At 43.0% G+C, this 22,401-nt stretch overlaps 2 protein-coding genes and 1 pseudogene across 3 annotated transcripts in view; 1 reads left to right on the plus strand and 2 right to left on the minus strand.

Annotated features, from left to right (window-relative positions):
* Nucleotides 1-2,780, plus strand: LOC120664458 (annotated as a pseudogene).
* LOC120664459 (U-box domain-containing protein 33-like) lies at nucleotides 860-4,763 on the minus strand. Of its 2 annotated transcripts, none has more exons than XM_039943701.1 (4): nucleotides 4,529-4,763; nucleotides 2,334-2,537; nucleotides 1,822-1,943; nucleotides 860-1,032 (listed from the first exon to the last, which is right to left on the minus strand). In XM_039943701.1, exons 1-4 carry the CDS (start codon nucleotides 4,566-4,568, stop codon nucleotides 946-948), a joined length of 453 nt encoding a protein of 150 aa, XP_039799635.1. In that variant the 5' UTR covers nucleotides 4,569-4,763; the 3' UTR covers nucleotides 860-945. The 2 variants fall into 2 exon arrangements, with proteins under 2 accessions (XP_039799635.1, XP_039799636.1); XM_039943702.1 differs by having other exon boundaries at nucleotides 2,373-2,537; nucleotides 4,529-4,666.
* LOC120664457 overlaps nucleotides 4,621-22,401 on the minus strand; it is a 26,269-nt gene continuing 8,488 nt past the window's right edge. Inside the window, exons 8-27 of the mRNA XM_039943700.1 lie at nucleotides 21,900-22,376; nucleotides 21,637-21,822; nucleotides 21,252-21,545; nucleotides 19,777-20,409; nucleotides 18,777-19,173; nucleotides 18,517-18,659; nucleotides 14,116-14,286; nucleotides 13,444-13,641; nucleotides 12,276-12,836; nucleotides 12,110-12,169; nucleotides 11,692-12,011; nucleotides 11,150-11,582; nucleotides 10,580-11,047; nucleotides 10,325-10,441; nucleotides 9,803-9,924; nucleotides 8,966-9,722; nucleotides 7,905-8,159; nucleotides 7,632-7,814; nucleotides 6,362-6,700; nucleotides 4,621-5,875 (exon numbers count right to left, since the gene is read on the minus strand). Of these exons, the coding sequence (XP_039799634.1) occupies nucleotides 5,123-5,875; nucleotides 6,362-6,700; nucleotides 7,632-7,814; nucleotides 7,905-8,159; nucleotides 8,966-9,722; nucleotides 9,803-9,924; nucleotides 10,325-10,441; nucleotides 10,580-11,047; nucleotides 11,150-11,582; nucleotides 11,692-12,011; nucleotides 12,110-12,169; nucleotides 12,276-12,836; nucleotides 13,444-13,641; nucleotides 14,116-14,286; nucleotides 18,517-18,659; nucleotides 18,777-19,173; nucleotides 19,777-20,409; nucleotides 21,252-21,545; nucleotides 21,637-21,822; nucleotides 21,900-22,376 (6,867 nt within the window). The 3' untranslated portion in view covers nucleotides 4,621-5,122. The remainder of the gene's footprint in view (nucleotides 5,876-6,361; nucleotides 6,701-7,631; nucleotides 7,815-7,904; nucleotides 8,160-8,965; nucleotides 9,723-9,802; nucleotides 9,925-10,324; nucleotides 10,442-10,579; nucleotides 11,048-11,149; nucleotides 11,583-11,691; nucleotides 12,012-12,109; nucleotides 12,170-12,275; nucleotides 12,837-13,443; nucleotides 13,642-14,115; nucleotides 14,287-18,516; nucleotides 18,660-18,776; nucleotides 19,174-19,776; nucleotides 20,410-21,251; nucleotides 21,546-21,636; nucleotides 21,823-21,899; nucleotides 22,377-22,401) is intronic.

Raw genomic sequence — 22,401 nt, forward strand, 5'->3', positions numbered from 1 at the left:
CACGCACATTCACAGTAGTTTTGAAATTTTGAATTTCCCATCTAAGAGCATCTCCAAAACAGCCCAACTCTTTACGCCACCGTAGCTGACAGACCCGCCCGATCCGCTCCGTTCCTCGCGGATCCGCCCACCGTCGCGCGCCTCTCTCCTCCGCCAGGCCGCCGGCGCGCGCCTCTTCCTCCTCCGCCCGCCGGCGCGCGCGTCCTCCGGCCGCCTGCGTCGCCGCCATGTATGGGAACTCCAGCCAAGCGCCCCTCTAACGCGGCGGGGGCCTCGCCCATACCCCGCCGCCTCCAGGCCGCAGTTTCCACGGTCTCCACCGCCCAGATCCTCCGCGCCTCCGGCTACTCCGCCGCGGAGGCCGCCGCGCTCCGCGCCCTCTCTGACATTGCCGGCCGCTACATTGAGTCCCTGGGCCGCGCCGCCGCGGCCTTCGCCGAGGTCCACGGCCGCACAGAGCCAAACGTTGCCGACATCGTCCTCGCGCTCGAGGACCACGCGCTCGGCGGCTTCCCCGGCGCGTTCGACCCCGCGCGGCCCGTGCTCTGCTCCGGCGCGAGCTCGCCGGGTTCGTCGACGCTGTGAAGGAGGTGCCGTTCGCGAAACCCCTGCCGAGGAGGGATCCTGGCTCCGGCACCGGCAAGGGGTGGGAGAGCTTCGCGGCTGCCGAGAGGGAGCCGCTGAGGCACGTTCCGCAGTGGCTGCCCCGCTTCCCCGAGGGGTGGGAGGAGCGGCTGCACGGCCGCAGCGGCGAGGCAGAGGCGAAGGACGAGGAGGACACAGGGGAGGTGGTGACGTGACCGTGACGGTGATGGCCAACGGCAATGCCGTGGAGAACGGCAGGAGAACCGTGCCGGAGAACAGGGAGAAGGTTTCGTTCTGCTTGAGGGAAAAGGTTTTGTACAATGCTCAAGTAATCTATCCCTCTTACCTTAATAGTACTTTCTACAGTGAGTTCATTTCTAAATGCAGTTGGCCTCCGCCAGCAGTCTGCATTGCATAATCCAAGCGTCCAGTTGCCAGGTGATTTTCCTGCAGAAAAGGGTTGGCATGACAAACATTATGTCTTTCCAATTGTTTGTAAAATATTAATTGTCTAGTAAGTAGTAACACACATGTACGCTTTGGTTTGTACAAAGAAAGAATTTGTGGGAAGAATGTCCTCTAAACAAGATATGAAGAAAGCCATTCCAATAGAGCATGTCTGCAACCCTCATAATAGTCTGCATCTCATCGTTGCTGTGATGATATTTTTAATCTTAAATTTCATAGGCAAACCGATGCGTTCTCCATGCAATCTTAGAACTGTATAGAATTAAAATAGACATGTTTGCTGTCTAGTTTAAGGTAGGACCTTCCTGTGTTTTATATCAGATTCACAACAGGACTATTCGACTTGTTCACTAGACTTAAGCTCATTTGCACAAGTTATCAAGTTAGCATGTATTTTATTTAAGCTTTAGTACAATCCTATATCACTTGGTTCAGGTTGATTTAAGGTAGGACCTTCCTGTGTTTTATATCAGATTCACAACAGGACTATTCGACTTGTTCACTAGACTTGAGCTCATTTGCACAAGTTATCAAGTTATAATGTGTTTTATTTAAGCTTCAGTACCAATCATGTTTAGGATTAACTGTTTTATTTAAGGTATTAACTGTTTTTTTAGGATGTGGGCATTCGATGAACCATGCTGCACCTTGCTAAAATGTATAGAGTAACTGTTGGGAGATACTGTTTTCTTCCATTTGCAATGAAATCCTACCACGAATGTTCTATGGATGGAGCTACTAAAAGTGGATAACCAAGGCAGAGACTACCTCTCGCTCAGAGCACAGGGTTGCATAACTCCTTAACAGCTTCAGCATCTTTTCCTTCTCTCTCCTCTTGTGCTGTACATTTACATCTTCTCTTGCAAACTTCTCTGGCATTCTAGCACCCACTATAGGATTGTTCATCAGAATCTAGTCAGAGAGTTGTTACTAAAAGGGATAGCCGATAACTAACATATGCATGTTTAGCCGGTAGCTGTTGGCTTGCGGTGCTTATCATTTGAGTCCTTAAAAAGACAAGGTCATATTTTTCTGATGCATCAAGATACTAAGGACTTGCCGGATTCATATATGATCATTGAACAGTAATGTGTTTGTTGATCCTCTGCTTATATATGGTGTCACTAAACATGTTATCTGGTTTTATCATTTTGACCATTACTATCAAGAAATCAGAATACTTTCTTGTTTACAGAGCATGTGAGTCATATACATAACTATGAGGTATGAGAGACATTCATTTTCCTTTCCAGGAATCATGCTTACACATCTACGTGTACCTTGCAGGAAGAATTGCAAAAGATTGTTGCTGCTCTGACGGATGGGTCTCAGCTTGGATGGCGAGTGGACGTGGAGTATGCCAATGGGCCCTGGAAACCGCTGTAGAACAAACAGGAGGTTGCACTTGTCGGGGTTGTAGTCCTTCCCGACAGCTATGTAGATCATCTCCTCCATGTGGAAGCTCTCAGAAGAACATCCTAATCCTGCAGACTATAGAAGAGTAAGGGGAAAGAGAAGACACAGAGGTTTGAAGAACATGCCAAGCCCGCCCCAGTGCCCCACCCCCACCCCCACCCCTTTTTCTCTCTCTTTATTATGGTATATACTGGGGAGAGTCTGGTTTGACGAAGATAATACTAGGTGATAATGAGTCATACGAGTACAGACTATGTATTTCCTGGAATTTCTGTGGCAATGAAGGCATGCAGCTCAAATTCATGTGGTTGGAAGAAAGTGTTGACTAAGGGTAGTTGTTTTTTGGTTGTTCCGGAAGCAGCTAGAGCGGCCAGGGATTCATTTAAAGTCCAAGTACTCTCTCCATTTTTATTTACATGTCGTATTAGGTTTGTCCTAAATCGAAGTTTGCTAACTTTGATCAAATTTACAGAAAAATATAGCAACAACTATACTACCCTATATATGCACTATCAACATATATTTGACAGTGAATTTAATAGATCATATTTGGTATTGTAAATATTATTATTTTACTTTTGTAAATTCGGTCAAAATTGGCTAAGTTTGACTTAAGACAAATCTAAGCAGAGGGAGTATATGTCTCTAGGATTGGACTTGACTCGTATAACTGTTATGATTGGTTGCATATTAATTACGCACAATCCTGGGCGCGGCGTCATTCCACATTCCGTTTGAAAGCGGCACTCGCGCTGTGCACATCGATGATCCTCGTATACTGATGCTGCTTGCTCTTGTTCCTGTTGTATGTTGTGTGCGGGGAACGCCATTCTGCTGGAACTTGGTAGATTCCACGGAGAGCTCGCCGGTCGTCCGGTGATGCGGTCGATGCTGGCACTCGGCTACAGCGCGCGCACCAGCTACCTGACGATGGGTGCTCGTGACTTGGTCACCGGAATAAGGGGGGAACAACTAGGAATTGCGTAGAAATGAGAAAAGGTGGCGTTCATTTGTGACTCGCAATTTTGCGATGACCCGGATTACTAATAATATACTATGCTAAGATTCGTATCAATCGCCCTGCGTGTAAGCCTGCAAATGGGCACAAAATCAAACCATATCCACACCAATCCATTCTAATAAGAGAAACTAATATTACCCACACCATTCCAAATCACCACTACTACAAACCAATCCAACACAAACATTTCAGCTTATGATATAATAAACTATTAGCCAAACTATAGTTACAATCCAATAAAAACCCGTTTCTCCAAAAAAAATTATAGTGTAGATTTTGGCACACCGTTTTGCACAGAGTAGCTGCTAGTTATACCGAGTCACCTCCAACAAATTTCAGTGAATTTCGATAAAATTTTATAGTGTGAACGCGAGATTTTATTTCTAGGATCCGGTTCTTGACATAGGACCCACGTATAATTCTAGCCACGCTGCTTTGCACATAGTAGCTCCTAATCATACTGAGTCATCTCCAACAAATTGGAGTCAATTTCGATAAAATTTTATAGTGTGAACGCGATGTTTTATTTCTAAGATCCAGCTTTTGACGTGAGACCCACGTGTAATTCTAGCCATGCTGCTTTGCACAGAGCAGCTCCTAGTCATACTGAGTCATCTCCAACAAATTTCAGTCAATTTCGATAAAATTTTATAGTGTGAACGCGAAGTTTTATTTCTAGGGTCCGGCTCTTGACGTGGGACCCACGTGTAATTCTAGCCACAGTGCTTTGTACAAAATAGCTGCTAGTCATACTGAGCCATCTCCAACAAATTTCAGTCAATTTTGATAAAATTTTATAGTATGAACGCAAGATTTTATTTCTAAGGTCCGGCTCTTACATACCGACATTTATATATAATCATACTGTTTTGCATAAAGAATCTATTTCAACCCACCCCAAACCACTCCAATCCATATTTATATAGAACCCACCCCACCCCATTAGCTAATATAACCCATTTGAATCCACCCAAACATAATCCATATCAAAACCCAATCCATTAAATACATTTCAACCCAAACTATTAGCAGGCTTACCTGCGTGCTCCGATCCAGCAGCTGAAGCTTCCCCAAGCATGCTATGGCCGCCGCTCGTGAAGTGTGGTTATGGTTACCGGTGCTCGAGACTATTAGAAAGACTTGGACTAGAGTTCCTTGTAAATGCAACGCACCGTAAGTACTTACAAATGCATCTTATCACTGTACAAGAAAATACCGAGTGCATCTGACATCAAATGTACAATAAAATGACTTGGGCCAAACCAACTCCACAAAATTTGATTGTTTGGGTATGGTACAAACATCGATATATCATGGGTGCCCTTATTACCATCCATGGAAAACTTCTGCCGGATGAAGCTGCAAAAACCCCACTTCTGTCGGCTGTTTCCAACTTTTCCGCTCGAAATGCTGTATATACAACCCGAACGGTCTTCCATGTCATCATCGATGACAAACCACGCCCAAGACTACAGTAAAGCCTGATTGCCAAAACTCAGGGGAAAAAAGCTGATACATAATCTTTTCACCATCCTATGTAGTATATGCTCACACCTGCTAGATTCACCCATCTTTCCGGACCACCTAACCGCCAAAACGTTTTGAACCAAAATGCACCAATAGAAAAGGGATTTACATGAGAGGAAGGTATGCACCCCCATGGCCCTTCCTTAGGATCAGCGGGCCAGCATTCTCCGGGACTTTGTCCAAAACTCTATTGCATATATCAAGGACGTCAAGAAAGCCTGTCGCCAGGGTTGCTAACTGCAGCCTCAGCCTCATGTCCCTCGTTCTACGCAGCAGGCTCCTGAATGATCTGCCAAGATGTTTCACCCATTCTGCAGGCAAGCCTCCAGGTGAAAGCCATACAGAGAAGTGTGACTGCTCCCCCCTAGCTGCAACCTCTGCCCTGTAAAACCTTGCAAGCTCCACAAGCATTGGTGGCTGCAGGGGCAGCACTGATACAAACTCAGCCACGAATTGCTCAATTAGATCAGGTTTCAGCATTTGATTCCAGAAGACTGGAGCCCATTCCATAGGCTGATTTATGTTGTACGCTTCAGCAACAATAAGGGCTTCCTGGAATCTAGATTGTTCCACAAAAATCCGCCGGGCATTTGTTTCCGAAAGACCAATCCACAGAAGATCGGGTATCCGAATCTGAAGTGACAGAAGAGAAGCACGGGCACAAGCACGATGTGTTCTTTGGCCGGCATCAATCGTTGAAAGAACCTCAGCTGTCTCTACAAGGTGACGCATAGCCTCAAGGAGTTCATCATTTCGCCGCTCCTTGTCATATCGCGATAACCAGCTGTTCATGTATTGCTCGGCACGCAACTCAAGGAGAGAAGCAGCCTCATGCTTCATGTCAAAGTGCCTATATACCTGAATCGGACACAGATGTTGTAGAGCACAAGGAGACAGAAGGTTGACATTCATAGTGGTAATAACCAAGCAGTACAATTGTCAATAAAAAATAAAAAGGTACGAAGTAAACAAAAATATCTAGTCATCACTTTTTCTTATTCTTTATGCAAGATTCCTTTGTGGCCAAAGCAGGCTAATATTGATTAGTACATTTTCAATCAGCTGAATAATTACCCCAGCACAGCATTAGGTCCTGAAATAATTATTTCTTTAACTTTACTAAATGTTTGATTATTTTCAACACCCATAATTGTGACAGAGGACCGCAGAAGTGCTCCTCTTTACTCGCTTAGTGTTTATAGTGAAGGTCCCCTGGTCAATTTCGTTTGGTGATGTGCTATGCTAAACCTGCTCTTGGACCTACTTTGTGTTGTTGGATAGTAAATAGATATGGAGTGTTCAAAGATTTTTGGGTAGTAACAGAGGTGAGGCACGAGGAGATACCATTGAGAGAGCATCATCGTCATTCGGATTAAACTGCTTCAGTGATGTAATAACAGCCATCCTAAATCCTCGAACCGATGCAAGCGTCCCAGTAGCTGTGTCAGTGGCAGAATACTTTTGAAGTAGCAACTCCAACTGGCCATTCTCTACAAGGATGGAAAGAATGAAGCTCAAGGAATGGAAATTGCTCACTCCGGTGATCAAGCGAGCTAAACAAGAAAAATCCCCCTCTAAAACATATGAGTCCACTCTATTTGCTGCGAATGTGACGAGAACATCCACTCCATCAAGGCAAGAAGATGACATGTAGAAGTGGTGAGACAATATTAGGAGTTCAACCTGCAATGACATTTTAAGATAACAACTTAGAGGTGGCAAAAGAAAAACATAAATCAAAGCTTGATATTCTCTGTTGCAGTTTCTGTAAAACTACACGAACACTGCAGGTTTCATGAGCCACTTCAGGGCTTCAGCTGAACTCCATCCATCCAGATTGAATATTATATTGGTGCTTGTTAGGTAAGATCCAGTAAAAAAGTACAAAACACTTGCTTTTTCCCCCATCTTAGACTACCCAGAGTTTGTAGTTGCTGTTTTGTGCTGCATAGCCTTTATCAAAACCAATATGAAGTTTCTGACTAAATTCTAGAAAGATGCTTCTAAAAAGCCACTGCAATGCCAAACAAATCCTTAACCTAGACGCATCCATTAGCAAATAACCTTGTCTGATCCTAATAAACCATCTTTTACAGAACCAGCAAACATTGGAAAGCACTCTTTCTGTAGTAAAGCATATGATTTAACTTTGCTTCTAATCATGGCGCAAGGTTCCCTTACTCTGGAAGAGCAACTTCATTGATGAATGTTTTTTGAAGGCTCATAGATTCAGTCAAACTCTCAAGACACCTTTCTTAGAATGGGTCAACTCAAGAAATTAGTCCTTTTTTTTATGGGAGAAATTAGTCTTTTTACTTGATATATAGTACACAGTCTGTTTTCTCTTTCTGTTCTTTTCTTTAGCTCTCTCACAGCTTCATAGTTGCTCTGTAAGTATTCCTTTACTTTCGTTTTATTTTTTTAATAAAGTTTCAGCAGGGGTCTCCCTTGCTGTGTTTTCCTCAGTTTACAGTCAAATCAAATGATCAAACAAATATATATCTGGTGCCTCATAGCTAGCTCCAGCCGTTAAAATCCAGTGCAATTAAGGAAAATATGAATACTTGCAAATAGAAAAGAATGTTCAAAAGCAAAACAAGGATCAGAAGACAACCTCACAAGCATGTGGTACTTCATGTCCAGTCATTACCAAACGCATTAAAGCATGGCCAATTTCTGGTTCTGATGGACATAGTTTTGCCCACTTTAAGAAGTCACTTGATCTCCATAAAAGAGGTGCAGGACCTTCTTCCTTTTGGGAATCCAGATAACCTCCACGATGTGCAGCTAAAAGCCCCTATCAAGGATTGAAAGTATATAATGTAACGTAGGACTGCAATAACTACCCAAGAAAAGCGTACTTTTAAAACCTGAGCAATGAACAAACCTTTAGAAACGAATCAGCGAGAATTCTTGCAATGCTAGACGCAGGCATGATGTGAGTCTCCACCAAAAATTTAGCTTCATCAAAAGAATCCTGAGCTTTCAGGGAAAGCAACTGTAGAAGTTCAATTGGCTGTTTCTCAAACGTTTCGGAAAATGGGAGTCCCAATAATTTAGCAGTTCGAATGACTGCTATTATTCTCCTAATAAGAGCTCGTCCACGGCCCTCGCCACATTTCATGGCTAGTTTCTCCATAACCTGAGATAAAACAGCATTCTGATTTCTGGATCACAGTAACACTTATAACAAATTTGTAACATACACGAATAATGACAAGCATGGACAAAATCAGTATCCATTCGCATCAATGGTTCAAATTGAATCACTACCTATACTAGTAATAATGAACAAATATGTAATCAATATTCAATAACCAAACCGCAGACCTAACAATAACTGCGGCATGACAACGGTTTATCTATCCCAAGGCTGATAAGAGATTTCACAAGAATTATTATCCTAACAAGTTAACAAAAGTAATGAAGTTGCTTTGCTCGATATTAGATTGATAAAAAAACATGAAAAATGCAATAATACCTGAGTATATTTTCATGATATAACCAGAAATACTTTGATGTACTAAGAAGCTTTGTTGTAACAGAATATACAAATAGAGATCAAAGATGAACTGGCACTTTCACAAAATGTACAGAGCGCTAGTTTCTACACCCATGACTCCTTAGTCATAAATTAACAGGAAAAGTGATGCAAATGTTGGATATAATTATTACAATCGCCATTGTAAATAAAGCATTGTAAGCCACATAAATTAGAGAAATTGTTTCTTTACACATGTACTGTTTAATCTGTGTTCTCGCTTCATAAGGATATGATTGCAGTAGTACAATGTTAGAAAAGTGTAGGTTCTATCTGGATAATTGTAGAACAAGTGAACAACACACCATAAATAAGATGCACCACCCTGGAACCCTCAGAGTGGAGATCACAGAAAACTAATTTCAAACAGAAACATGTCATAAACGAACAAAACAAAATAACCAGACCTGTAATGGGTCAATCATATCGCTGCTGCTTGCTACTCCCAGTGACTTAAGTATTGAAAGAGCCTCCGTGTCAAAGCATGACAAACTGATCTCTCCATTACAGCTGGTATTGGCAATTCTTAAAGCAACATCAACAAGGACAAGTTCTTCGGGAATATATGATGGAGACAGCTTTTGTTGTAGTTGCTTAGCAGCAGTTATTTGCCCAAATTCCAGTAAGGAGAGCACGGCCTTCTCCACATCCACAGGCCTAACATTTTGTTCCCAACCAGATAAAGATGCTTCCATCTTTGCAAATTCCTCTTCAGAAAGTAAATTTCTAGCTTGTTCACCAATCTTTGAGCTATGAAAATTACTAGAATTGTTATCAAGATCATTAGTTCTACTTTCAAAATTATCATTGACCCCTCGGCTAAGTGGCAAATTTGTTTTCACCCTTCGCTTTGCTCTTGTGCTATTTGTTGTTGCTGAAGATGCTTCACTGTTAGACTCAAAGAGTTGCACAGGTTGGCACGATAAATTGTCCCTTATGCCATTCCTTTCTGTAGCTTTCATGTGTGGCGAACTCATGTTACTGTCTATTTTTGTGATGACATCAGCAGTCTGTTCTATAATACTGGTACAGTTTCCAACAGCTATGTTGTGAGCAACAGCACACGTGGCAAATTCACCATCAGCCTTGGACTGGCTCTCTGACTCAACAGCAAGGAGCCAAACCCTAGTCTCAATTTCCCGTAGAAGATGAAGAGGATAAACCCTGCAAAAGTTAAATACTAATCGGTAAGGGGATAAAAAGATTTGAGTACAATATGAACATGCAAGGAAGATGAAGCTTACGGAGAGGACTTGGTCATAGTTCCACTTAGCCATTGTAGAGATAGTAGTAGTATTTCATGAAGCTCTCGTGCTGGTATCTCTTTACCTACTGCTTCAGCATGCTTAAGGAAAAATAATCCAGCCTGAACATATGGTTGAACGAGCATAAAAATTGTTAGTTTAAAAGGCTAAGGGGAAAAATATACTCCCTCCATTTCATAATACAAGATGTTCCATATGGTTGAACGAGTGATGGGTTGGCTTTCACAGGAAATTGAAAAGCTGGCAACAATACATGTGTTCTAAGTGGTGTCTAACAAAGCATGCAAGCAAGGTTTTCTCCAAGCATGCAGCAGCTAGATGGCATTGGATCATTTCATGTCTATTTTTTTGGTTGGAAGAGCAGGGCAACTCTCATATTCTCTCACTGGCACCTGCTGAGTTTTAATGCTCCTTAATCTATGTGTGCAAATCTAAGACACCTTACAGTATAAAATGGTGTGAGTATATTGTTCTGTGCATTTGACTTATCAAATAGAATACCTTTAAAGGAGGGAAAGAATATCTCATGAAGAGAGATTGGCAATGGCTCCACAAGGCTGCACGTTCTTGAGGGATATCCCAAAGAAACTCCTTCCATTCAGCAACCATGGCTTCTGCCTACACATGTCCGGCAGCTGGATGTCAGCATAAACAAGGATGCACTGAGAATGTCAAAATGTAGCTATGAATGTTGGCTATGTAATCCGAAATTGGTTTGGCGGTGGGGGTGGGGGGGGGGGGGGCAGGGGGGCACACCTGTGATTCCGTGACATGGTCAAGAGTAGACTCCCAAGCTATGTCACTCGACTCCAGCTGTCTTGCCCAAGTGCGAGCTTGCTCCCATTGACCATCCTTTTCTAATGATGTTAAAAGAGAAGCGTCATCCATCAAATCATTCCAGTCGTAGATATCAGTGTCTTTATACAACGAAGGTTCGGACAGGTTAATCTTCCAATATCTTTTGCTAAAGTAAGATGATAAAGCGCCACCATCAGCAAAATCCACAGCAGAAAGAAGCTGCAGTAAACATCTCTTCTCATAAATTGATGGACAAGTTGAGAGTACAGCATCAGCAGCTTTTACAGCTGTAGCAGCCACCCATCCAGCTATAACTGACACTTCTTTGGACGAGTTTAGTTGAGTATGAGAAGCTTCATCTTTTATTCTCACTGAAAATGATGCCAAATGTGCAGAAGCCTCGGGCAGACGCATTTGAGAAAATGCCTTTCGAGGGTAACACAGAAACACTTTAGTTGAATACCATTTTGAACTAAATAAACTATTAGTTGAAAACCATTTTAAACTAAATAAACTATTACTTCTAACCTGGAGAGCACGGATGAAGGAAAGAAGGGAGCAGGAAGGTAGAAACATTTCAAAAGCTCTAAGCAATGGTAGAAACAGTTGTTGCTCACAAAGCACTGCTACCATGCTTGATAAAGATGCAAGCCTTTCATCAAAATCAGTTGACATTATGGTTTCTCCAGAGATTGGCTTTCCTCTTTCCTCATGAGCATCAGTATCTGCAGGATAGGAAGTTCCAGCAGAATTTGGCCCACATGAGCTATCCAGCGAGAAACATATCGTGAACTTCTCCGATGAGGCTTCCAGAAACCGCCTTCGCTTTGGATTCTTCCTGTTGTAACGAAATTCAACATTCCTACTAGTGCCTGGCAATTTATTTGTGGCCTCAACAGCAGATCCAACATTCTTTGCAAGTTTCGAGGAAATATCATCCACCTTGATAGAGGCCATCTCCCTTCAGATAACCAACAAATGCCAAGGCAACAAAATTACACAGTAATACAACAATGAAGCTTGAAAAATGTTGTTAGCATAAACCTTTCCAGCAATGCTCACATTATTACCTTGCGGCTGTAATCTCAAGCCAAACACTTAAGCATGAGAGAGGAGTTACATCTGGAAAGCATGAAGCAATCATGGCTAGCAAAGACCACTGCATTTGTTTTGCTTTATTCAGGAGTGCCTCCCCAGGGTTCTTTTGTTTTTCACAGACTCCAAGAATGCAGAAAAGTTCCATAGGATTATTGCCGTCAACAGAAGAGAAAGATGAATCACTACTTCCTGAAGGTATATTACCAGATGACTTCCTTCTAAGTGACATCATATTTTTTAGAACAGTCAATATGTGAGTCCTCAATCTTGAATCCCTTATCTCTCTAGCTGCCTGAACAGTGGACACAACACCAACTAGAACAAATTAGTAGAGTGTAATCACAATTAAAGTTACTCTACGAAATCCTAAGGTAAAATATGAAAAATTACCACTTCAATAACAACTTCAATTGGGAATCCAGCTATCTGAGCTTCCGTTAAAAAGCCAACCTGCCAAAAGCACAATTACAATCAGTGTGGGGACTTATCCAAATTGTAACCTAGCAGAAAAAACGAAACAACATAGTAACAAAGAGAATAAGGAAAAAATAAATACCCAATCATTGTCATTGGCCAGTAAAGCAAGGTATTTTGTACTTAGTGGGAGATGGTGTGCCTGACAGAATTCAGTAACCAAATTCCAATGTTGACTTGCTTCATTCTGCTGTGATCGGTAAAGAGATGCATCACCAATGCCAGTCAAGAGCCAAAATCCACAAGTTTTACCTTCATCTAATGATGGCAAACTTGCTTTTTCAAGGTGCTGCAGAATAGCAATAAGGGGTTGTGGTGTTTGTTCCCTCTTGGGAGCCATCGAGGTTTGAGTCTGCTCCAATACATGCAGATGATCAGACTGGACATAATCTTCTGCTAGTGCTCGAGCTAGTGCAGGAGCTATGTCAGCTCCATGGGACTGCACATGGAGCTCTGGGGTCCTTGGTGAAGATAGATCAAAATGTTTATTTTGCTGAACTGACTTGTAGTAGGAAGAGATCTGCCGAAGTGCAGCAATATCTAAACGTAGCATGTTGGCACACAAGCCACAAAGTTCCAACAAGAATATACAGGAAGCAACTAGAGTCGAGTCCTCAAAGTTTGTAATAGCTAGTGGAGCCACCTGATGCGCAGAAGCAGGGAAAAATGATAAGATATAGGCACACATATAATGAACAAAAGCATAAAGGTTTGTTACTGTTTCTCACCATATAAATTTATGGCCTTATGGAAATAGTAACAAGAAAGAAATATGTCGGTAAAAATATGAAAATAAGGGGATTTTTCTATGAATTAAAAAAAAACTAGACCAACCTAGGAGGAATTAGGTGGTTTCTATATTACGAAGAAAATAGCCAATAGGCACCCAAATTCGCCCGAGGACTTGAACTGGGGTACATCTACATCCACACCCACAACCAACTGAGCTAGGCTCATTTCCTTCTCTATGAATAACACAATAGTATTACTTTCATCAGTTCATCGACATATATTTAATATTGATAAACAAAATTTAAAACACTTGAAAAAATTATTGTCCTAAAGCTACATACGTTTATTTATGGAAAATTTTAGTTCTGCGGCACTGAAAGATTTTTGTATGGCTATGCCTATTTGTAAAGCAGAACTCAGTATTTCAGTAAAAATGCTTCAAATGCAATACAGAAACTTGATGGATATTGACAGCATGAGAGTTCAGTACAGAACCAATTCAAGACCATGGACCATACCGATAGAAGAATTGATCGTTCAGCTTGACTTAAAGGAGCAAGTATCAATTGTACATCTGCTTGAACATTAGACTGTGCAGATATCACTTGACGTGCACTGGCTGATTTCAACTGCGAAGCTCTCTTAACAAGAAGATGCCTGAAAGCAGCAAGGGCTCGGCCACGGTGCAAATGATGCTCCACTCTCACATCTTTCTCCTGAAGAGGAGAATAATAAAAATGCTAGTTTAGGAAGAAAAGTTACAATTCAACAGAGGGGAACAATGAAAATGGCAAGCTTCTCGCGGTGGACCAGTTAGAGCTTTGAAACTCTTATCCCGAATCCAGATTGAAGCACGGCACCTTCTTAGAACAAAGCCCAGAGGGAGTCTCCCCCCGTGATCGACTTTCTTTTTCAATTTAGAGAGAAGTCCATAGAACAAATTTTGTAGGATTCAGATTCAGGAAAATGTTAGAGAGGGGAGTTTAATCTCATGTCCATCTACTGTAGGTAAGTTTATGATATATGCATATGTGCCTAGAAGCCAATCTTGTATTCCTGATTATTGTCCCTAGTACACATACCAGCACATATCCAAGATGATCTAGAGCTAAGATTTAAATTTTAAAGAAGGTGATGCAAGATACAGAAACAAATAAAAAAGTTGCCAAGGATGTGCAATATGAATGTACCTCAAGGGAAGAGTATAGTTCTTCTTCGACACTTTTTTGGATCGCCGCTTCCAAGGACAGTGCGTTGGCTTCAGTATATCCAGTGGAATTGTATATATAATCAGTGACATTGTGAGCGAATAACTCTTCAGATGATGGTGCATTTGACAGAAGTTGCATTCCAAATGGGCCCTGAAAGATTGCGGTGAAGAAGAAAAAAAGGATTACCCTGCTAGAAATGCAAATGGATGATAGATGTGTGCGTATATACAAATTAGCAAGACAAAACTATAAGTGAACTTAGCCTAGCAACTCAATGTTTCTATAGTTCCCTTAATGGTTAGGCAATATTGCTAAGAGTATATTAGGCAACTCCGGATATGGTTAGTTTAGGATTGATTGTAATCCTAGGATAACCTACCTTATCTCTAGGAGAGGCTACTTGCCCTCCAAGCCATGTATATACTCCTTTATAATCAGCCCAAGGGGGCTCAAGCAATATAACTCTCGCATTCTACATAATCTTCCATGGTATCACGAAACTAGGTCTAACCCTCGGCCTCCGCTTCCACTGCCCTCGCGCCGCCCCGGGAGATCGATCTTCGCCGAGGGCAGTGCTCTCGTAGGATGCACGGCCGATCCATCTAGTCACCGTGCCATCGTGGTCAAGACGCAGCAGAGGGGCCTACCTCGACCTGTCGCCGATCCATGGCTGCGCTGCGCATCGTCCTTGACGGGCACCACGTCACCATGGGGCCGCCGCTGGGCCTACCTTACCTTCACGTCGTCATTCTCCCGCGCCACAAGCGCCCCTCCTACCAGCGCCACTATAACGCGGCCCTAAGCACGAGTGCGTGGGTGTGGACGTGGGTTCGCCAGGCCATCTCGCCGTTGGGGCCGTCGGGCCACCACAACGACGGACGACGTCGCCGTCGGGCTGCAGCGCTGAGGGGCTTCGCCGGCTTTCTCCTCTGCACCGTCGAGTTTGCCGTCCCCTTTCCCCTCAACACCGCTTCCGCTGCTGCCATGGAGCACGAGGAAACGGCTGCAGGGGTGTCTCGAGGCCTGCTAGCCAGCCATGCAGCTGGAGCGGAGACGCCGCTCGGGACATACCCCCCCCCCCAATGCTATGCCTCTCTCTGTCTCTGTCTTTTTGACCGACGGTAGATGAGATGGGGATAAGGTGGGGGCATGACTAGGTACACCTGAGATTGTACCCGCGGGCCTCCTGCTGCTGTTTTTTTTTCTTTATTCCCGATCGAAGATCGGGTTTGAGTCGCCCTGCCGATCGTCGTCGCTTCATCGTCGACACTCTCACGAACAAGGTTGTCGTTGCGCCCTCCCAGGTTGGAGTGGCGACGCTCATGATCAAGACACCATCACCGATGTCGCTGCCGGTGGCACCACCCATGCTGCTGGTCCTTGTCGCGTTGGCTCTCAGTCCAAGTCCGCGCCTATTACCACACGCTCGCAGACACCCCCGCCAATGTTGCTAAAGGAAGATGCATTTGCGCTCTTTAGTTGTACCATCTATCATCGCAGTTGGCTCATCGTCCTACTGAACCTGTCGGCAAGAAGCTGTTGATTTTGTGCATCCGGACGCCTTCACCGATGCTTCGGACCTGGGCCCTCTTCCACTGCTTAAACCACATCCACCTTGACCTCAGCTACTTCAGCACTAAGGGGTTACCATCTGCTTGGCAAGCCTCTTCGTCTCCATTCCAGCCACAACATCTACGGCGCATTCAACGGTTGCGATTGCTGGGGGATCATGGCTTATTCTCCACCCACATTGTCTGCACGCTCCCGTTGTGACTGGGGGAGGGGGATACTAGAGTATATTAGCTAACTCCAGATATGGTTAGTTTAGGATTGATTATAATCCCGGGATAACCTTCCTTATCTCTAGGAGAGGCTACTTGCCCTCCAAGTCATGTACTCCTATATAATCAACCCAAGGGGCTCAAGCAATATAACTCACATATTCTAAATAATCTTACAAATATTGTTTACAACCGAATCACAGTAGGACTTCTAATAGGTCAATAGAATGCATTCGATTGCAAACATGGAGATCCTCAGAACACGGCTAGATAACCACCACAGAAACATTTACAACATATCTTGTAACCTGATAATCACATTGTTACACATGTCAGAATTGGTCGAAAGTTAGACAGTACATTTAAGTGTTAGCTGGAGCATACTCATTGCCTAAGCAACTGCCATAATTAAAATCCATGTACTTTCAACATTTGCAAAGGAAAATTTGCATGAACTTGTGCAGGGCTCTAAATATATTCCATAAAGCACTCAAGTATCAAATTTTCTAATAACTCGACAAGTCTTATGGTTTGAAAAGTTTTAGCTATAGTTAATTAACTCATAAGAAACCTGCATGATCAATCAAGTATTTTAGCATAAACATTAGCTAAAATGTTAGATCTTTGAGAGAAAAATTCATAGCATATAGACATATTTCCATTTGACAAACTATATTTTTTTTCCCTATTAGAACATGTCTCAATATCATTGGTCTCGTCCAATGGCATAAGGAAATCAGAAAACAAACTCTATATTTCCATTCACATTCTTGGAGGCCTTTGGATGCTCCAGGCCCACATAGAGCAAAATCAAGATTGGGGAAGAAAAGGTATACAGAACTTCTGATCCAAGATACTTTGTCATATGTGCCTTGGCCATGCATAAGACATCCCCTGCCTTTTGCCAAGAGAGGGGAGTACCAAACCCTTTGTTAGATGTATATCCTTCCTGTATTTACCCACTAGTGTAGGGTGCTTTCTGAACTTTGTACATCTTCATATCTACCCTTTGGTAATGGCAATAGATCTTAGTTGCACATTCCTAACATGGTATCACAGCCTAGGGTTAGGTTCATCCATCCCGCTGGCGCCGGCGAGCCTCTGACAACACGCCAGTGAGCCACCACCATGAGTCGGCAAAGGAAGCTTCACCCCTTCACCCCTTCTCCCTCCCATCCCTTCTTCTGCACGTGCCGGCGGCCTCCCGCGGCGCCCCGCGCCTACCGCCATCTCGCGCCCCATCGCGGCTCCCGCGGCACCGGTCCGCGCGCCCCGACCGCGCCGGTCCACGGCTCCACGCCTCCCACCATTGGGCCATGCCTCTTGCGGCGCCCTGCCGCCCACTTCGGTCTTGAGCGGCCGTGCTATGCTACCGCGCTTTCCGCTGCCCCACATCCATACGTGCTCGCGCACAGCACGTGCTTGTGCGGTTCCCCTCTCCTCTGTTTTCTCTCTCTATTAAAAAAACAGACACCAAGAGAGACAGAGTCTGCTGCTGTCATGGCTTCCCGTGGTCAGCCAGGTGCTATACTCGTTCCTCGGTGTCCTGTGAGGCACCAATTGGAGCAAGTTGGCCTTCCACATGGAAGTGCACATGGGCGGGCATCAACTGTGGTGCTACCTCATGGATGAGCGGTCTTGTCCGCCTACTCTCCGTCTCTCTACTCTACCCGCCTATGCACCAGATGGCAGATGCGATTGATGCGGTCAAGAAGCCTCTCCTAGAGGCGTTTGAGGCCGAGATGGTGATGTACATTCAGGTGATCTGGCTGCATGAAGAGGCTTGTGCTAAGGCCATTCTGCTTGCGAGCATGGAGGTTGTCATCTCCCTATCTCTCCGTGGCCTCTCCATGTCTCACCTGATGTGGGCCCACCTTCATCGCGATTACGAGATACATAATGAGGCATTGAATCTTGGGGTGGTCGAGGAGGCTCAGTCGCTACGCCAGCATGAGTATACGGTGGAGGAATTCCACCGCCAGCTATTCGCTGTCTGGCATTGTCTGGACAACATTGGTGTAGAGTTTTGTGCCGCCGGCACTTGCAAATGCTGTGATCGGCATCGGGGCCAGCGGGAGACTATGCCTACATGAGTTCATGCCCCGCCTCCTTCCCGAGTTGAGATTGTCAGGTCCCAGCTGCTGACTCGTCAGCCTCATCCGTCTTTTGGCTTAGGGTTTATGAGTGGGGCTTTAGTCCTCCTCTGTTTTGGCTGCTCGACTCAAGGCTCTATGAACTAAGCTATAGTTCAGTAATCAAAGATAATAAGTAACAGCGAGAAACTTTTTGTCCCAAGTCAAGCTGGTGTAGGCCAGAACAAATTAGGAACATTTCCCTAAAGAAGTCCTTAGAAATTACTTATAGACCTTACTATGTTTTAACTTCACTATTGATATCTCTAGAAACGGTAATTACAATTTCACTTATACACATAATAATGTAGCATTCCAAAGTCAAGATTTATGCATTAAAAACCTAAATTCAACTGATGACATAAAGGGCAGAACCATAACTGGGATTGAATAATACAAACAAAACACAAATCAGAATCAAATTCTAGTGTGTTAACAGAAACATGGTTTCCAAAAGACGGACAAACCTGTTCAAATAGTTGAATTAATCTTCTAATAAACTTTGGGACCCAACATGGAAGCATTTGCAACAACGAAGTGTCTCCTCCAGCAGAAGAAAAAATACTATAGCGCCATCGCAAGTACTCAGAAATTGATGATTTTCCAAACCCTGAAAAAAAAATATATGTTTCTTTTCTTAGCACAAAGGAAATAATGTGTGGGTAACATCTCAAGAGCAGAGATTCAACAATCTCAACAGAAGGGCGCAAAGTTTTTTGTTGATTACCATTGACAGGTGAGTAGTTTAAACACCCATATTCATCTTGCCCAAAACAAGCAGAAAAAAGGGTTTTCCATAGTGTTGGAAATTGCTGGAGACAAGGACCCAGGTTCTCTAATGTGCACTGAGATGACAAACCACGACTTCTATTCACACTTCCTGTACATATGGATTTCTGAATTGGTGCTGAAGCATACATTAAGGTAGCTAGTGCAGACATTTCACCAATTCGTTCAGCCATATCATCAACTGTATACAACATTTCATCTATCTCAATAGCAGTAAGATTATTATTATTAACCATTTTCTGTGACAAATTCCAACGGGCGTTAGAGAATGATGCCTCATACTCATGACCTTTGATCCTAGAGAGGAGTAACCATTGTGCCCACTTGCAATCACCCTGAAAATAACACAACATAACAACCAAGTGAAACTACATCTTATATATAGTACTAAACAGGAACATGTTAGGCAACTTAATCTCTGACCTTTACAATACACAACATAACAACCAAGTCAAACTAACAAACACAGAGTTAAACTGGTTCGACAAGCTTGAACCTTCTGAGACTTTTCCAAAGCATATTTTAATTTTTAAGGCCCTGTTTGGCATGGCTTCTACCGGCTCCAGCTCCGGCTTCTCCGGAGAAGCCCTACCAAATGTTTTGTAGGAGGAGGCGTTTTTAGTGAAAAATAGAGGAGCCGGAGCTGTTTTGGAGGGGCCACACTCCTCCTCAGGAGCCCCTTGGAAGGAGCCCTGCCAAGCGAGGCCTAAAAGAAAGTGTTTACATGTAGCAATTCAATGGACCACACCAATCATAACTTGGCTCCACGAAGCACATAAATTCCAACCGTGTAATAGCAAACATAGAAGTCCATGTTCTAAACAAAAAACACTATAATATAAACCAGCTCCATGCTGCTAGAGGTCCGAGAGCTGAATACAAAGAATAATGTTGAATAGCAAGTATAAATTATAAACTAAAACAGCACCAGAACTTACTGTGGCGTCTTTGAGTAAAGGGATACAATCCTTTTCAAGAGCCAAATTACAGTTGTCCAGATAGAGCTCCAGCAGGTATGGCAAGTTATGTTGCACACAGAAACGTATGACTAACTTATGCAATGCGCCTTCCCGACCTCTGCGATTTGCATCATCTGGCATCTCTGAAACACAAAATGCCGTAGAACATTCTTTCTTTGGACCAACCTTTAGAAGCATTCCAGCACGAGCAAGCAAAGGTATAATTTCAGTAGTACTTTGCCAGTACTCTTTCACAAAGATGTATTTCTTTGCTAATTCCTGCTGCATTAGCATTCTGATATATGATGTTGATTCATGACTGTACAAGGATCTAAATATCTTAACATGTGGTATGTCCATACAAACAGGTTCAAGCTCTTCTGAGTCACATATGTACATGTTGTAATCTGGGACTGTTAGATCAGAAACAGTGTTGTCAGCGGCTTGTAAACTGTCCACATTTACTCTAATAATTCCTTCTAAAGGTACACTGTTGGGAATCATGTCCAGAAGTTCACAGACTTTCCCCGCATCATTGTGACCAATAAAATATTCAAACTGAGATTCCCAAGGGATATGAGCATATATATGATTTGGCTGGTCCAGCAATATCTACATAATACAAAACAAAATCATAAATCCATAAAAAATACAGGTAATCCAGGACCTGAAACAGAATTTGGGGTGCTGTAATCTAGTTAACCAAAGCATCATAACAAAATTAAATCGCACACCAAGAAGAGACATTTCCATGGAAAAATAACAAGGTTGCTTATTTTGGCATACAAACTCCAGATCAGACATGCATCTGGAGTTGAGAGGTGGAGTCCTGCCTAACAGGGCCTAAGGGCCTATTTGGCACAGCTCCAGCTCTAAGATTTCATGGAGCAGGCTATTTTTAGCTTCAAGATTTCATGGAGCCAGAGCTGAGTCTGTTTATGCGAATCCTTTTGATTCGAATAATCGAATTTGGATCAAAAATACATATTTAAACCAATTCATTTTAGATTTTAACACTAAATCTAACCTGGAGCTACGAAATGGAGCTGTGCCATGACTACAAGTAATCCAGGGCCTGATCAGAATTTATGTGCTAGAAACTAGTTAAAAAAGTGTCATAACAAAATTAAACCACACAGCAACATCTCCACGGAAAAGAAAATAGCGAAAACAAGAGAAATAAATTTGGTATTTGTCGTGATCAAGAAAAAAAAAGAACTGGTATATGTAACATTAAATAGTTGTACATGCCTATGTGGTATCGAATGCCCTTGCAGCGAGTCAAAATATGCAGCAATCAATTGGGTAAAAAGAACTCATGATTTTCTCACGTCATTTTATGGCAGTTTGCACAGCTTTTAACAACTATCTTACTTGAGGTGTACAACACATGGTTCTTATCAGAAATAAGGTGTTACCCTATCATTAAGTTAAAAGGACAAGTCATGACTTACACGGTCCACAGTTATCTGATCCCAAGCATCCGACCATACAGCAGCACAGGCCCAGTAGCCATCAGAAATGTTGCTCGCAGGGAACTCCTTAGAATCAGTGTAATCATTAATATTCACCCAAGAACCAAGCACTGCTCCATCAACATCACCACATTCAACAAGGGGGTGGTCACGAATGTGGAGAGCCAATGCAGGTTTATCTTCTCCTGGCAGTGTAACAATATTTGCAGCATCACGGATGACATTCTCCCTACCAAAATATGTGTCCCAGAAGCTGCTGCTTGGGTAGAACCGCTTTTCCATAGAGGAAAAAATAGTTGATCAGTATTAAGGTATACTGAGGTCGTACAATTCAAAATTAGCTAAAGCATGTATACAGTCAAACCTCAATCAGAGTTATAGTCTCTAGCATCTTCCACTCATCAGATCTTATGTACCCACGCTTCTTCATCTCATCAGCAATTTGGAGCCTTAGTGACCTCCTGACAGTACCTTGCATAAGTTGTCTTAGGTCCGACTCTACATCATCTCCTAACCTTTCTAATGTTGCTACAGCCAATCCAGTTTCACCCTTCAAAGTACATATGTTAGACTTAGAAACAGGAACTGGCACACAAATACATTATTATGCTAAGTTTACTAATTTACCTTCATCAACAGATCATATACAATGGATCTTCCTATTTCATGAACTTCAGAGAAAGCATCTTCTGGATCCTCATTGGAAACTAATTCCCTCTGGCGCAAAAGCTGCAGCTGAAGAACTGCCAAAGGTAGGCGACAAGACTGCAGTGCTTCTTTGACGACAGTTTTCAAGTCGAAGTTATTCATTTCCCATCTGTTAATCATTTCCTTAATGTTTCCTTGAATAATTTGTCTCCCAACTTGAGCAGTCCCTTTATTGGTATCAATATCAAGGAAATTCGAAGCACTAAGAGATGATTCAACTGGTGTTAGAGCTAACAGGCTGTTGCTATCAGGAACCAACCCATGAGCTGATTCTTGCCTGTCATGAACATCTAAACCACCAGGCCCTGATGGAACACCATCCACTACAACAACTGGAAGCGAAGAATCATTTTGCAATACTTCTGTGCCTATTTTCAGTGAGTTCTTATCATCTCCCTGCCACAGCGTAAGCACAGCATTA

The sequence above is a fragment of the Panicum virgatum genome, chromosome 3N, assembly GCF_016808335.1.
Source record: "Panicum virgatum strain AP13 chromosome 3N, P.virgatum_v5, whole genome shotgun sequence".
In the NCBI taxonomy this organism is placed as follows: domain Eukaryota; kingdom Viridiplantae; phylum Streptophyta; class Magnoliopsida; order Poales; family Poaceae; genus Panicum; species Panicum virgatum.

Coding starts and splice junctions, on each gene's coding strand:
- LOC120664459 (XM_039943701.1), bottom strand. CDS start 4,568: ATGCTTGGGGAAGCTTCAGCTGCTGGATCGGAGCACGCAG. Junction 2,538..4,528: donor TGCTGGATCGGAGCACGCAG/GTAAGCCTGCTA, acceptor TATAGTCTGCAG/GATTAGGATGTTCTTCTGAG. Junction 1,033..1,821: donor CCCTGTGCTCTGAGCGAGAG/GTAGTCTCTGCC, acceptor CCTTTTCTGCAG/GAAAATCACCTGGCAACTGG.